The sequence below is a fragment of the Schistocerca serialis genome, chromosome 5 (assembly GCF_023864345.2).
Source record: "Schistocerca serialis cubense isolate TAMUIC-IGC-003099 chromosome 5, iqSchSeri2.2, whole genome shotgun sequence".
Classification (NCBI taxonomy): Eukaryota; Metazoa; Arthropoda; class Insecta; order Orthoptera; family Acrididae; genus Schistocerca; species Schistocerca serialis.
In genome coordinates this window covers 484,511,174-484,525,068 of record NC_064642.1, presented here as the reverse complement: position 1 = coordinate 484,525,068, position 13,895 = coordinate 484,511,174, and the positions used below count along the sequence as shown (strand labels likewise).

At 38.1% G+C, this 13,895-nt stretch overlaps 1 protein-coding gene and 1 pseudogene across 1 annotated transcript; one reads left to right on the top strand and one right to left on the bottom strand.

Moving 5' to 3' along the window:
* The first annotated feature begins 2,482 nt into the window (after window positions 1–2,482).
* Window positions 2,483–2,600, top strand: LOC126482554 (5S ribosomal RNA; annotated as a pseudogene).
* Window positions 2,601–12,344: 9,744 nt separating this feature from the next.
* LOC126482019 (putative gustatory receptor 2a) lies at window positions 12,345–12,845 on the bottom strand. Its single transcript, XM_050105989.1, has one exon. The coding sequence runs from the start codon at window positions 12,843–12,845 to the stop codon at window positions 12,345–12,347; it is 501 nt and encodes a 166-aa protein (XP_049961946.1).
* Window positions 12,846–13,895: the final 1,050 nt, after the last annotated feature.

The window sequence follows — 13,895 nt, the reverse complement described above, 5'->3', positions numbered from 1 at the left end:
GCCAGTTATCTGTATGCTCTGTAACTGTTCATTAGCGCTTTGTTATACATAATTTTTGTTGTCCTAATATGGTTCCTACATTTTGGGAAATACCATTTTCCCTCCCCAGTGTGTTTTTGTTTACATGATACCTTCTGTATTTTTTATATGTACTATGTAATTTGGTAATAGCAGTATCACAAATGATTGTAATTTTGGTTTTCTCTCCTAGAGAATGATTTTAAAATGTCGCCACCCAAAACTAGATATCAGGTAAATAAAAGAGAAATAAGCAAACTTTGGTTGATTTTCCATTGTGCATATTACAAAGAATGTTTAACCGAAGTTTCTGTTAATATGGAAAATTTACACATATGCTAAACGTCTATTTACACACTTGATATACCGTTGTGTGACGTTCATACATCCCACAATAGATTTCAGATGTAGATTTTCACACAGACCTTCAGCTTAACAGGGCAGGAAGGGTGGTCAACATCTGTGAATCCAGTGATCTTGGAGTGAATCACAGGATGATAGTCCTGACATTGATATTGAAAGGTGGCCTATATTGATATTGGAGGTTAACCTATTGTCAAGGCGCATCGCTATGACTTAATGAGTTAGCAGTCTTTCTTAAATAAAATTTAGCTGCTCATCGTGTTTTCGTATCAGATTATTAAAATTGTGTAGTTTCCTTACAAGTGTTCAGCCATTAAACATATGAATTAACTAAAAATGAAAGCTGATTTTACATTTGCATTGTTGGTACAAGTTAACAGGCTACCCTGTTCATAAATAAGATTATATGTTAATAAAAATTTTAAAAAATTAAAATTATTTTAATAATGAATAATTCAACTATACTACCTTTTCTATGGCGTTTAATTGGTAGCTAGAAAGAAAATAAGAAAAAATGGATAAAGTAAAAAGGCGATATTTACTGCCTTGTGTATACTGTTTCATGTGTTTGTATGTATCAAATTTTCTCCAGCAAATAAAATTTTGTGGATGGAAATGAACACCAATTTTCCTATTTTTCAGTTCCTACAGGTGCTGACAATTTAATAAACGACCCACACTGAGAATATCCTTTATGAAACTCTCTCTGCCTAAGTAAATTGTAATATCATTAACACTCATGATGCCGATATCGTATTATGTTCCAGTCTGTCTTGTTCTTTAATAGTCCATTGACATCCAGTGTGCATCCATCCATAATCGGCATAGCGTACCATAAAGTATGGGTCAGTTGTACTGTGTTTATTGCCAGATTTGTTACAATGCTTTCATCTGTTACAATGCTTTCATCTTACGTTTTAACCTGAAAAATCACAATTGAGAACGAAGAGCAAATTCTGTATCCAGCTTCTGAATATACCTAAATACTTACTAGAAAGATAGCAGAAATCAGATGTATAAATGCATTGTATTAATGCGGTATATCTTGCAAATTTTCTATGGGATCAGAATGAAATTTTCACTCTGCAGTAGAGTGTGCGGAGATATGAAACTTCCGGGCAGATTAAAACTGTGCCCTGCACCGAGAATCGAACACGGGACCTTTGCCTTTTAAAGGTACTTGTTCCAGCACAGAGTTTTAATCTTCCAGGAAACTTCATATCAGCACACATTCTGCTGACGAATGAAAATTTCATTCTGGAAACACCTCTAGGAAGTGGTCAAGCGATGTCTCCGCTATATCCTTTCTTCCAGCAGAGATTTTCTGTGATGTTTGGAAGGTATGAGAGGAGATACTGGCGGAATTAGGGCTGTGAGGAGTGGTAGCGGGTCGTGCGTGGGTAGTTCAGTCGGTAGAGCACTTGGCCACGAAAGTAAAAGGTTCCTAGTTCGAGTCTCGGTCCAGCACAGAGTTTTAATCTGACAGGAAGCTTTAGTGTGGTATGTTCTTGATCTAATGTGTCAGAATTTTGCGTCAGTGTATGTAAGTGGTTCTCACAATCCGATATTCGCCATTTTAAAGCCATTGTTCTACCATTATGAGGCATTTGAGGATACTTGATTTGAACAGCAACGCAGTGTAGCCCTACAATCCACTGCAAAGTCTGGAATACCGTGCTAGCCATCGTCTACCACGATCGAATTACAACGTGTACAAATCGAGCATGTATTAAGGACTTTTTGTGTAGAGCATGAAAATACACAGGATGTATGACAGAGGGTGGAAGGTGAAGAGTTCAGATATTCCTCAGAATTTTAATCTGCTGGAAGATTTTAACACTTTGCTGTCTCTAAACTGTTATGTAGCTACAGTTAGGTACATTTCTAATATCCACATCTTGCAGCCCTAAAGAATTATTTAAATAAGTATTTCACACGTAACATCATGTTAGTGGATAGACTACAGTCCAAAACATTCCATATAATTCACAATGTCCTACGATTGTAACGTTAAGTACTTTTGTTTATAGCTACCACTTCACTAATTGTACGCTTACTAGCACACTCGGCGTGTCATTTGGTGGTTTCAGATTACAAACTAGCCAACGGCCTTGCCGCAGTGGTAACACCGGTTCCCATCGGATCACCGAAGTTAAGCGCTGTCGGGCTGGGCTAGCACTCGGATGGGTGACCATCAGGTCTGCCGAGCGCTGTTGGCAAGCGGGGTGCAATCAGTCCTCGTGAGGCCAGCTGAGGAGCTGCTTGGTTGAGAAGTAGCGGCTCTGGTCTCGGAAACTGACGTACGTCCGATAGAGCGGTGTGCTGACCACATGCCCCTCCATATCCGCATCTGGTGATGCCTGTGGGCTGAGGATAACATGGTGGTCGGTCGGTATCATTGGGCCTTCATGGCCTGTTCGGATGGAGTTTGGTTTAGTTTTATATTACAAACTTTAGTGTTGTTATGCTGATAAGTGCCATTTCTTTCCTGCTAACTTAATGTTATATATATATATATATATATATATATATATATATATATATATATATATATATATATTTAAGGTGAATTAATTCAAGTATTGTAAGATAATATTATATTGAACAAGAGACGGTCAAATGTAGTATCGATTGTGTAGTAGGGTCGCCGCTCAACAGCGATCGCTGATTCAAAATGTTATGGTCATGTATTAGAGTAACTTTAGATCGAGTGATGTATGGAGGACTCTCAAGTGTAAAGACCTGTTGTATATAATGTGTGCTGGATATATACTTACTCGATGCAGGCAGTTATGATGTTTTATCTGCAAGATATTATGATGTTAGCTAACTGTAAAAGAAATCTCAACAGAAGCTGGAAACAATATAGATAAAGAAAGTTGTTTTGTTACTAATGCAAATGATGACAGAGAATGTACAGCACTCACATCCAATGATTTTGTAAAGCTAAATGTTAATGCATAATCAATTTACTGAGTGTTTTAATTGAGGGAATTATTAATTCTGAATGAGTCAAAATACATGTTTTAAAGGTAGAACCATTATGTTACTTGCCCCAAATCAATACTAGTTTGGGGAACTATTTTTTCTCAAGAAGTTATTGTCTCAGTCATTATAGCTTTAATTAAATAGTAGACTACGCAACAGTCTTGCACAATAGCTGTTTGTTAACTATACAAATCAAAGCACTACCAGAGAGCAGTGCGAAGAGAGTTAGGACGGCGCAGATAAAGGTAAGAAATTTTATTATTTCAAGGACAGCATTAATGAAGCACAGGGACCATTATTTTGAAATTGATCAAGTTTTGCTTCATTACCAGGGGTAATTTCAAACCAATAGTGTTTCAGATTCAGGTTTTGTGTTTCATAATTTCATGCAGTTTAGGTTTGTCTTCAAGTTCTTGGCTGTTGACACTGTCGCAACTAAATTAAATTTACATTTTCGCAGTCAGAGAATATCGGTATAGGGCAAAGCACATATGCGACGGAACAATATACACGTTCACAGGCGATTTCTATTCTAGCAGTTGTGTTTCAGACCATTGTCTGTTACGTAATTTCAATCACATTTCAAACCTACACGTTCCGCTTGTCGATACCTTTGTTCAGATCTAAATTCTTTTTGGAATCTTTTAAATAATACAGTCAGGCATACGTTCTGCTCTTTATTACTTAGTTTGTAAGAAGATAGCAATGTTCCACTGCACGTTTACTAATCTATATCATTTATTCCTAACGAAGCAATGGCAAACTGCTATTTATTTCTTTTCTGTTTGCTTGTTCTTTGATTGTATTTGTGCATCATACCGCGTAGAACGATTAATACTACTAGGCGTAGCTAAATCATGGACAATGTCGAAAATACTCATTTGCCAAATAGCTCTGTTGCAATGAATATCAATTCTGACAATACTGCATTCAGGACAGAGCATCACACGACAGTCAACGAAAGTGCAGATTCAATGCCAAAAAGGCGAACTACCTAGAATTTCGCTTTACCTACCAATGTCGAAATTAGATATCACATTCCACAAATGCGGAAGACGCTAATACACAAACGTCACATGTACAAAATTTGCACTCTGATCATTTGACTTTAGAATTCAATGAAAAGTCAGTACTCAAACGTCAACAGACATTTCAGATGCTGCTTCTCTTGAACAGTTTACTCAAAGTACTTTAAACACTGATGATCAATTATCGAATAATGGAATTATGGTGATGTTTCAACAGATCGTGGACTGCCATAAAATGTCACGGGAGAAAAATTCAAACGTTTCACTCAAATTAGTGACGGGATGAAGCAACAGACACAAAGACTCAGTGACGAAGATAGGAAAGTATCAAAAAAAAAAACAAGGGGAACTGACACACACAGTACAGAATAACAAACTAGTGAATACTTTGAACAACAGGAAACGAGACATAACGAACGCCTCAATGAGCACATAGAGGCAAGTAATCAATTTCAAGAGCGAGTTACACTTACAATCCAAGGGCAAAATGAGACCATTCACCAACAAAATAAAAAGATTACGTCACTGACGTAATATTAGGTATGCGCTTTCTAATCTAAATTAAAGCTATTTTGGATTTCAGAAACCTGTACCTCATATTAAATGAAAGTGACAACCAGGTTGCTTTGGGATTTCACCAAAATTCATCTGAGGAACAAAGCATCAGAAGAATTGAACTTACTTGTGTACTTCAAAAATACCCATTTGCATTTAATGTACCAGACGATATGGAATACGGCGTTGAACAATTATCAACAAGATAAGTGAAAGCCAAGCAACAACTGATGGCGAACGGCGACAGTTACAAGACGTTTAGCTACAGTATTGACGAGACATTGCTGGTATTATGACAGGTTTCTTACATGAATTCCATGTCAAACCACACGACCCTTTCAAATCTAAACATTTTTCCATACCATTTCTGTGCAGAGAAGAGGTGAAAAAGGAACTTCAAGCCATGCTCGACCAAGAAATTATAGAACCAGCTATTAGCCACTACACACTGTTATTAAAAAGGATGGAGCATTACACCTAGTTATCGATTCACGCCAGATCAACGACGTTATAGTAACAGAAACTGATCAACAACAAATTTTAAACAAACTTTTACAGAAATTTCATGGTAAATCTGTTTATTCAACACCAAATCTAAAATGGAGTTTTTGGCAGATTGAACTTCATCTCAGCTACAGAAAATACACGGCGTTTCTCCATTTGGGAAATTGCTATCAGTTTTGTAAACTACCATTTGGTTTGACAATTTCTTCCGCTGCATTCATACTAGGTATGAACACAGTAAAAGCCAAAAATAGTTTGCTTTCAATAGTAATTATATATACATCCACAATTAAAAATTTTGAACTGTTTATGAGAAATATGGATTCACTACTGTGATATTTGTCAGACAGCAGCAAGCAGTTAACAGTCTGTGGTGATTTAACTGTAGATTTGCTAATTGATTCTGATAGGAAAAATGATCCAGAAACCTTCATTGGCTCCTAAAATATGATATCATAATTAACTTGTCAACAAGGATGAATAAATGCAGTAGTATCCTAAGTGATAACGCTTTCTTTGATGGAACTCAAAGCAAGACAATAACTATACACTCAGTAACAAATGCTCTCTCTGATCATGGTGCACAGTTAGTTATGATAAGTGAGACAGTGCCTTGAAGTATTGTGGAAATAAGTTAAAATAATTAATGATTTCTGGATAAACACTTTTCAGAGTAGTTCACAAGAGATGATCAAGGATGAAATTTATAATAACCAAATGGTAATACAAAATCTACTATAATCTGTGATAATTTCGTATTTCTGTTTGAAAATAGTTTTACACATAAGCTAGTCAAAAAGGCCGGTAAACAACCATGTAAAAGAACGTAGTTCACCAGAGGAGTTGACGCATCTTGTGAAAAAAGAAGGGAATTAATTTGTTGGCAAGAACAAAGAAAGGTCCTGCAGTATTTGCATACTACAAAAACTACTCAAAATTACTAATAAAACGTATTAAAAATTAAGGATTATGCACATGATGTTAAAAATGAGTAATTCTGACAGTCGACTTAGAACTATATGGAACCTAGTGAAATGTGAGACATGACAAAAAGCCACAGGACAAGATAACATCCCTACTAAATTAAATGGAATGGCTGTAAATGATCAGTCACAGGTATCAGATGTGTTTAATTATTATTTCTTAACTGCAGTGGAACCTTCATAAACTTCAATCATATGGACGTTGCACCAGTTTCTCCATCTGAAATTAAGATAATTATATATTCTCTCAAAAATAAAAGCTCATCTACAATTGGTTGGGTTCCCAACACAGCAATAAAGACTTGTTCCCGTACATTATTCACTATCTTTTCTGGAATACGTAATGCATCCAGAGAGCCTGTAATGTGCCATCGTTAAACTATTCTATAGGAATGTTGACAGGAGAGATGCCGATAACTACTGACTTGACTCACAACTGACATCTTTCTCCAAAATTTTTTGGAAAGTAATGTATTGTAGAATAGTATCCCACATGCGTGACAACAGTATTCTCAGTAAATCACAGTTTGGATTTCAGAAGACTTGCTCGACTGAAAGTGGCATTTAAACATTCAGTAAATAACAAAGTAGCACCAGCTGGTATTTTGTGTGACGTATCTAAGACGTTTGATTCTGTGAATCATAGCATTCTCTTCGATAAACTGAGGACTTACGGAACTGATGGTATAAAAAACGAATCCATAACGCCATACCTAACGAAAAGAATACAGGAACGACCACCACCCCACACCAATCCCAGGGCTATTGTGCGGTTCAACCCGCAGTGGAACTCCCCCCCCCCCGCCCCCCCCCCCCCCGGGAACGTCACATACCAGACAAGTGTAACCCCAAATGTTTGCATGGGAGAGTAAGAGAAAATTATGGTGTATGGATACGTGATTGCACAGCCGTCGCCGACATATTGTAACTGAAGTGGAAAGGGAGAACCATCCCGCATTCGCCGAGGCAGACGGGAAACCGCTTTAAAAACCATCCATAGGCTGGCCAGCACACTCGACGTCGACACGAATCTGCCGGGCGGATTCGTGCGAGGGACGGGGACGCCTTCCCGCTCGGGAAGCATCGCGTTACACTGCGTGGCTAGCCGGGCGTGAGAGCTCAATATTAAGTCCACTATTGTTCTTAAATATGTAAAAGACCTTCTACCTAATATACAACAAACAGAATTGGTTCTTTCAGTGGAAGACGCTAGTTTTGGAGTCAATTCATACATACATACAGCAACAGAAGGAATGGTAAATAATTTTCTTAAAGTTATTGTTAAGTGGTTTTCTGTGAATGCTCTCGCTCTCTCAAAAAGACACAACACGTTCAGTTCTACACATCTAGAGGTAGTACATCAATGATAGATGTGACACATTGTGAGCAGATAATAACTGGGATAGAAAGTTGAAAACATTTAATGTCCATATTGAAAAGAATTTAAACTGGAAGAAACACATTTTGCAAATACTAAATCATATTAGCTTAGGAACATCGATTTAGCACTTTGAATCACTGCAAATCTTGGGAAGAGAGAAATCAGCAAGTCATATGGTAAGAGAATTAAAATAGTTTGTGTACACTTACACATATTTTTACTGGCGAAAGTTCTTGTTATGATATATAATCGTCAACAGCGATGAATTGACTACGTCTTTTCATATAGTATGTGTATGAAGACCTCATTCCATAGTCCATTAATTGTAAATAATGTGCCTTTGCAGTACCTTTCCTTCAAAATTTTATTTCGTTGCAGTTCCTGTGGAAGAGATTTCTCCATCGACGTGTTATTAAATGTTATTTTTCTGTTATTTGGTATCATGTGTGTCATTGTGCCGTCTGCTTCATTACTCTGTGATCGAATATTACTTGAAAATCTCTGTACTAACATAACAGTAAGATCAAAGTCCTTAGTTTACTACCTGGTAAAGTTAAATGGTGCATTACATCTGTCGTGGGATTGGGTTGTGAGACGCAGAACATTATTAGCACTATTGCTGAGGCAGTCCTTTACTTGCATTTCTACTTCGAGAGCTCCTTTCCAATACTTTACTGGATAAGATTGTTTGGAGTTGCGACTGTGTAGTGCCTTCCGTACACTTAATCATATTTTAGACAGTGATAAACCCATCACTTCTCCTGGCTTCATATATACGTTACACACGAAAGTGTTTGTTTCACTGACACTTTTACCTGGAACCAGTTCCAAAGACAGTAGTTTGAAATGTATTTTCAAAAGAAGAAAAGTGAATGAAAATATTTTGCTCTGAATGCTTGTAACTAACACAGTTCCTTATGCCTTCTAAGCTTCAATTGTTTCCCAAACAGCATGCCTACACAGAACTAACAAATACGAAATCTCCTATTTGTGCCATTAATACCTTTATGGTAGGTATTCAAGCTCAGAGCCATTGGAAACTTGTTTATATACGAATATTGCTTTCTTTAATATTATGATAGTCTGAAACATCGACAGGAATCGTTTTCCTTGCTTGTTTTACGTAAAAATGTTAGTAGAGCACTTTTCAAAGACTGTACAACACGAATTAAAAAAAAAGATATGTAGTTGATATGGTACGCTACAACGATCCAAGCTTCTGTATAACTTCCGACACTAACTGAATTCCTCATTCCGAGAGAAGTGGTGGGGCCACATAGCACTGATTTCTTTTTATTCATTTCCACAATTAACTTTATTTTAATTTTTTTTGCGTCCCTTGGGTAGTGAATTCGATAAACAGTTATGTTTCTTACTACATTGTGAAGCATCATTGAGCATACATGTATACGTTTAACAATTATAACCTTCATTTGCCTCTTATTTGAGATTTTCCAGCAATTTCGCACAGCTGCTGTGGAGGCGAAATGGATTATCGTTGACCGCCATTTGATCCGCCATGATGTGTACTTTCTAAATTTCCGTATATTTAAAACCAATAGTGACTCTAAGGCCAAAAAAATGTTTAAAATATGGAATAAATGACTCTTCCGAGTATTTAAATACAAAAACTTTTATGTGAATACCACAAAACGGGTAAAACATGCAACGCTTGCTTGACTGCATAAAACTGGGTAAGCAACTGACATTTAATTTCCAGTTATACTGACAGTGAGCAGTGAGTCATTTTACGTCATATATATGTTATATATATATTGTAATATGTATATATATTATAATATGTTATATACATATTATAATGTTGCACTTGTTGAACTTGATATATATGGGATCCGTAATATATATATATATATATATATATATATATATATATATATATATATATTCCCCCAAAATAACTGTTTTTCCAGATGTGAATGTTTCAAGCAAATGTTATTTAGCTGTCAGAGGGACATCAATCAGCATGACTGCCCTCCTTGTAGCTTTGTTTTGTACAAAGATATGAACAGCAGTATGACATTTTTAAATGGCTCCTTGTATTTTTTATTCGATAATTCATTTCGTTTCCTAAAGACCTATTCAAAAATGTATCACAGTGTCCATTCACTGAAACACAACGTCATTAATTACGTAAGACAACATTGGCTTTGAGACTGGGATCACAAACTCGTCCACTTGCTGGAGTTGTCAGAAAACAAATGAAAACCAAGTAAAAACATAACACAAATTTGACTTTGGCTCTCCAGTGCCATTGCCCAGGAGTAGAATATTGAAAGGGGCTCAAAGTGGTGACCCTGGTCACCGATACACCGGTGCACTCGTTGAACGAAAGAATTATTTACTGCTTCCAGTGTTGCCTGCTGAAGAGAATTACAAGCAAGCATGATACATTCCTACATGTCATCTGTAGTTGTTGGAATATTACGATAGACAACGTCTATAAGGTATCCCCAAAGAAAAAAGTCCAGAGTGTTTAAATCAGGAGACCTAACAGGCCAAGTGACTGTTCCTCCTCGACCAATCCATCTGGAATGATACCTTCGGTTCAGAGCATGACGTGCACGCAAGGCTTATGAGCTGGACATCCATCCTGTTGATACCACATAAGTAGTCTGGTTCTTAGCGGCACTTCATCCAGAAGAGGAGGAAGAATTCGTCTGAAGAACTTGGCATACACTGTGCCGGTTAGACAACCATTGATTAAATGAGGGCCAATAATTGTAGTACCAAGCATCCCTCACCAGACGTTAACCCTCCATTGATCCTGATGTTCCACCTGTCTAAGCCATCGAGGGTTGTCGCTGGACCAATAATGCATGTTCTTTGTGTTTACCTGTCCTTTATTTGAGCAGGAACATTCGTCGGGAAATAGAACATTGGAGAAGACGTTCGGGTTGGCAAGGATTTACTGCTGTGCCCACTGACAGAACTGTACACAATTCTGGAAGTCATCCCCAAACAGTTCTTCATTTACGTGTACTCGTACATGGTAAGGATGGAACCGATGACGTGTGAGATCACGATGTACACTGGTTTTAGGAATGCCAGTCTCATGTTCAGGTTGTCGTGTGCTCACATGTGTGTTCATAGCAACGGAAGCGAGAACCCTAACTTCGGCAGCTTCGTCTGTGCGAGTGCTACGACGATTGCATTTCCTAAAGCGTCGCAACATGACGAGAAAACATCCTTCGGGAAGGAGGGTTCATGTCAGGATATCGCTCTCTGCACAGTTCCGCTGCTTGCGTAGCGTTTCGCCTACCTTCAACAACAATAATAGAAACGTTATGTTGATGCAGTTTGTAGGAAGGACAGCATTTACTGTATGCCTGTTCTAAATAACAGCAGTATTTAAAACGACTAAACTACTGTACTAAATGTACCAGTACATAAGACAATTGTATTGCAATTACTGTTTTGCTAACTTACATTCCCCACAGATGAGTAGCATTTCCACCTTCACTTCGTTAGTGTACATTCTACTCACACAACTCTCCAACTGACGATGGTTGACGGAATGACGGACGTACATTCTACTTATGTTTACATTTGTTCTCTGTCAACGTCAGCACGTGAATGTGTTCCATTATCCCGAGTGCCTGCACTAAACGCTGGAGGCGTGAACGTCAATGTTGTGTCGTGTATTCAATAACGTTGTGTTTCAGTGAATAGTACACTGTGATACGTTTTTGAATAGGTCTTCAGGAGAGGAAATGAATTACCGAATAAAAAATGCAGGATGTCATTTAAAAAGTCCTACCTCTGTTCATATCTTTGTAAAAACCAAAGCTACAACGAAGGCAATCATGCTGATTAATGTGTCCCTGGCGGCTAAAGAACATTTGCTTGAAACATTTTGTAGTATGCATCTGGACAACAAGTTATTTAGGGTGGCCAAGATAAATGGGACACCCTACGCATACAACACCGACTCTGCACTTCTATCTCTTCAAACAACTTAACACGACTTTTTATAGCATATACATCACGTTATAATATATTGTTTCTTAAAATTAGGTATTAAATGATGAGTAAGATTTTACTTTTTTAACCCTTCTCATCACTGCTAAATAAACGCTTTGTTGAAGTTATTATGAATTCTTTACTTTTGGCTTGTCATGTGTAAACATTATTACTCATTATGTGCTACAACCTTAAATAAGTGTTCATGAAGTATGCCTGACACTTGATGCCCAAAACAACATAAAACGTTATTCTATAATAATTCGCATAGTATCAACATGTGAAATACTGTGAACATTTTATAAAACAGAGGATAAATATGTCTTCTTTGATTAACATCAGTGCCATGTACACATTAGAACTAAAATACAACCGCCAACAGATAATTTTTGATTGTCATACACAGCAAGTTTTCTAGGTGAAAATCAAGAAATTAATATTTCATTGAATAAAAGAAGTTTGGTATGTAAATGGGAATCGGCAGTCGTATGACCAACTGTGTGCGTGATGTCCTCCCAGATACCTGTCACTTTGTCTGTCTGGTTAACATCTACATTCAGCGGCGCTGCTGTTCTGCTGCTTGCTCGCGCCAGACAGTCCGAACTGGACGAGGATGACGACGTAGGTAGTGACGGTGGCTGTGAAGCTCCTCAGCAGAGACAGGTCGAGCGTGAAGAACCCCGCTGCACTGTAGCGCAGTCGACTGCGCGTCATCTGCTCTCCGAAGTGCTGCAACTCCTCTGGACAGCCGCTTCTAGCAGGCAGCGGTAAGAGCAGAAGTTTCTGGACCAGCCGCTGTGTGCGGGCGGTTTCTTGCACAACCATGTCACTGCTGTAGGCTGTGGTGAGCAGACGCCCCACCATGAGTCCAATCCAAAGAGAGAACATGATGATGACTTGACCCCTCGGTATTCCAGGCCACACGGGCTTCAGATCTAAGTAGACGACAGTACTGATATAAATGTACGTCACTGTGCTCACGAAACAGCTGACCACTTCTACGAGATTTTGTACTCCGTAAGCCGCATTGACGGCTTTACCCATTTCGACAAGAAGGCAATATACTTTGCGCAAATTTCGCAGCTGGCCCGCGTCTTGCTCCGTTACCATTACCTGATTGCAGCAGTGTACAACGTTTCTGGGTCCGTTGACAATTCTTTGAGCTTCAGAGTGCAGTGAAGCGAAAGACTTCCTGACGAATAATTTATGGTCACACTGTAGATCTTTCTTTTCCGGGGTTTTACTTACGAGTTTCGAAATATTAATGTCGAGTTCTCCTTCTGCATCTCTGGTAGACAGGAAGAATAATTGCAGAATATACCTGTTCAGTCTTGAAAACCTCATTTTTAACGCCATATTGAGAAAAAGATATTGTAAAATAGTGACGTTACTCATGAATTGCATGACACAAATAGGTAACAGAAAAGAAAATTTCATAGTAGGTAACATAAGCCAGGTGAAGTGACCAAACAAAACCACTGAATAAAAGGTGACTGCTACAGCACTCCATACCAAACGAGTTGCGAGACGTAAATATTCTGACCCATCGTATTCATACAAAAATGCATCAACTGAAATAATTTTTATGCAGAAACTTTCGATGTGTCTTTGTTTTAAAGTAGAGCTGCGAAGAATACACGTTAAAGCTGCAGCAGCAGCGAAGAAAATATTGCACGCGTCCGAGTACTTCGCGAGATTCTCTACAGTTTTATAACTCTCTGGTAAGCGCACCAGAAAAGTATAAAGGGCAGAGAAAAGGGTCAGCAGACCGAGCAATATACAATAGAGTCGTGCCTTGATTGACACCGTTATTTTTGCGTGCTTCTTGTCAAATGAAACTGGACATGTACCGAACACTTTACACAGAAAGCAGAAGTACCGAATTTCTGTATAGCGCTTCCATAGTCCATCCATCATTACACAGACTTTACCCCTACTGATCAAATCACCGAGTGTGAGTTCCCAATAGGGCGAGTCGAAGACGTTACTGACAGTAATATTCGTAATGGAAATTCATCGATCCGCTCGTAGTCCATGTTAACTTTCACGAACAACATTAATTCACTTACGATATTTCAATGTCTGTGTTATTCC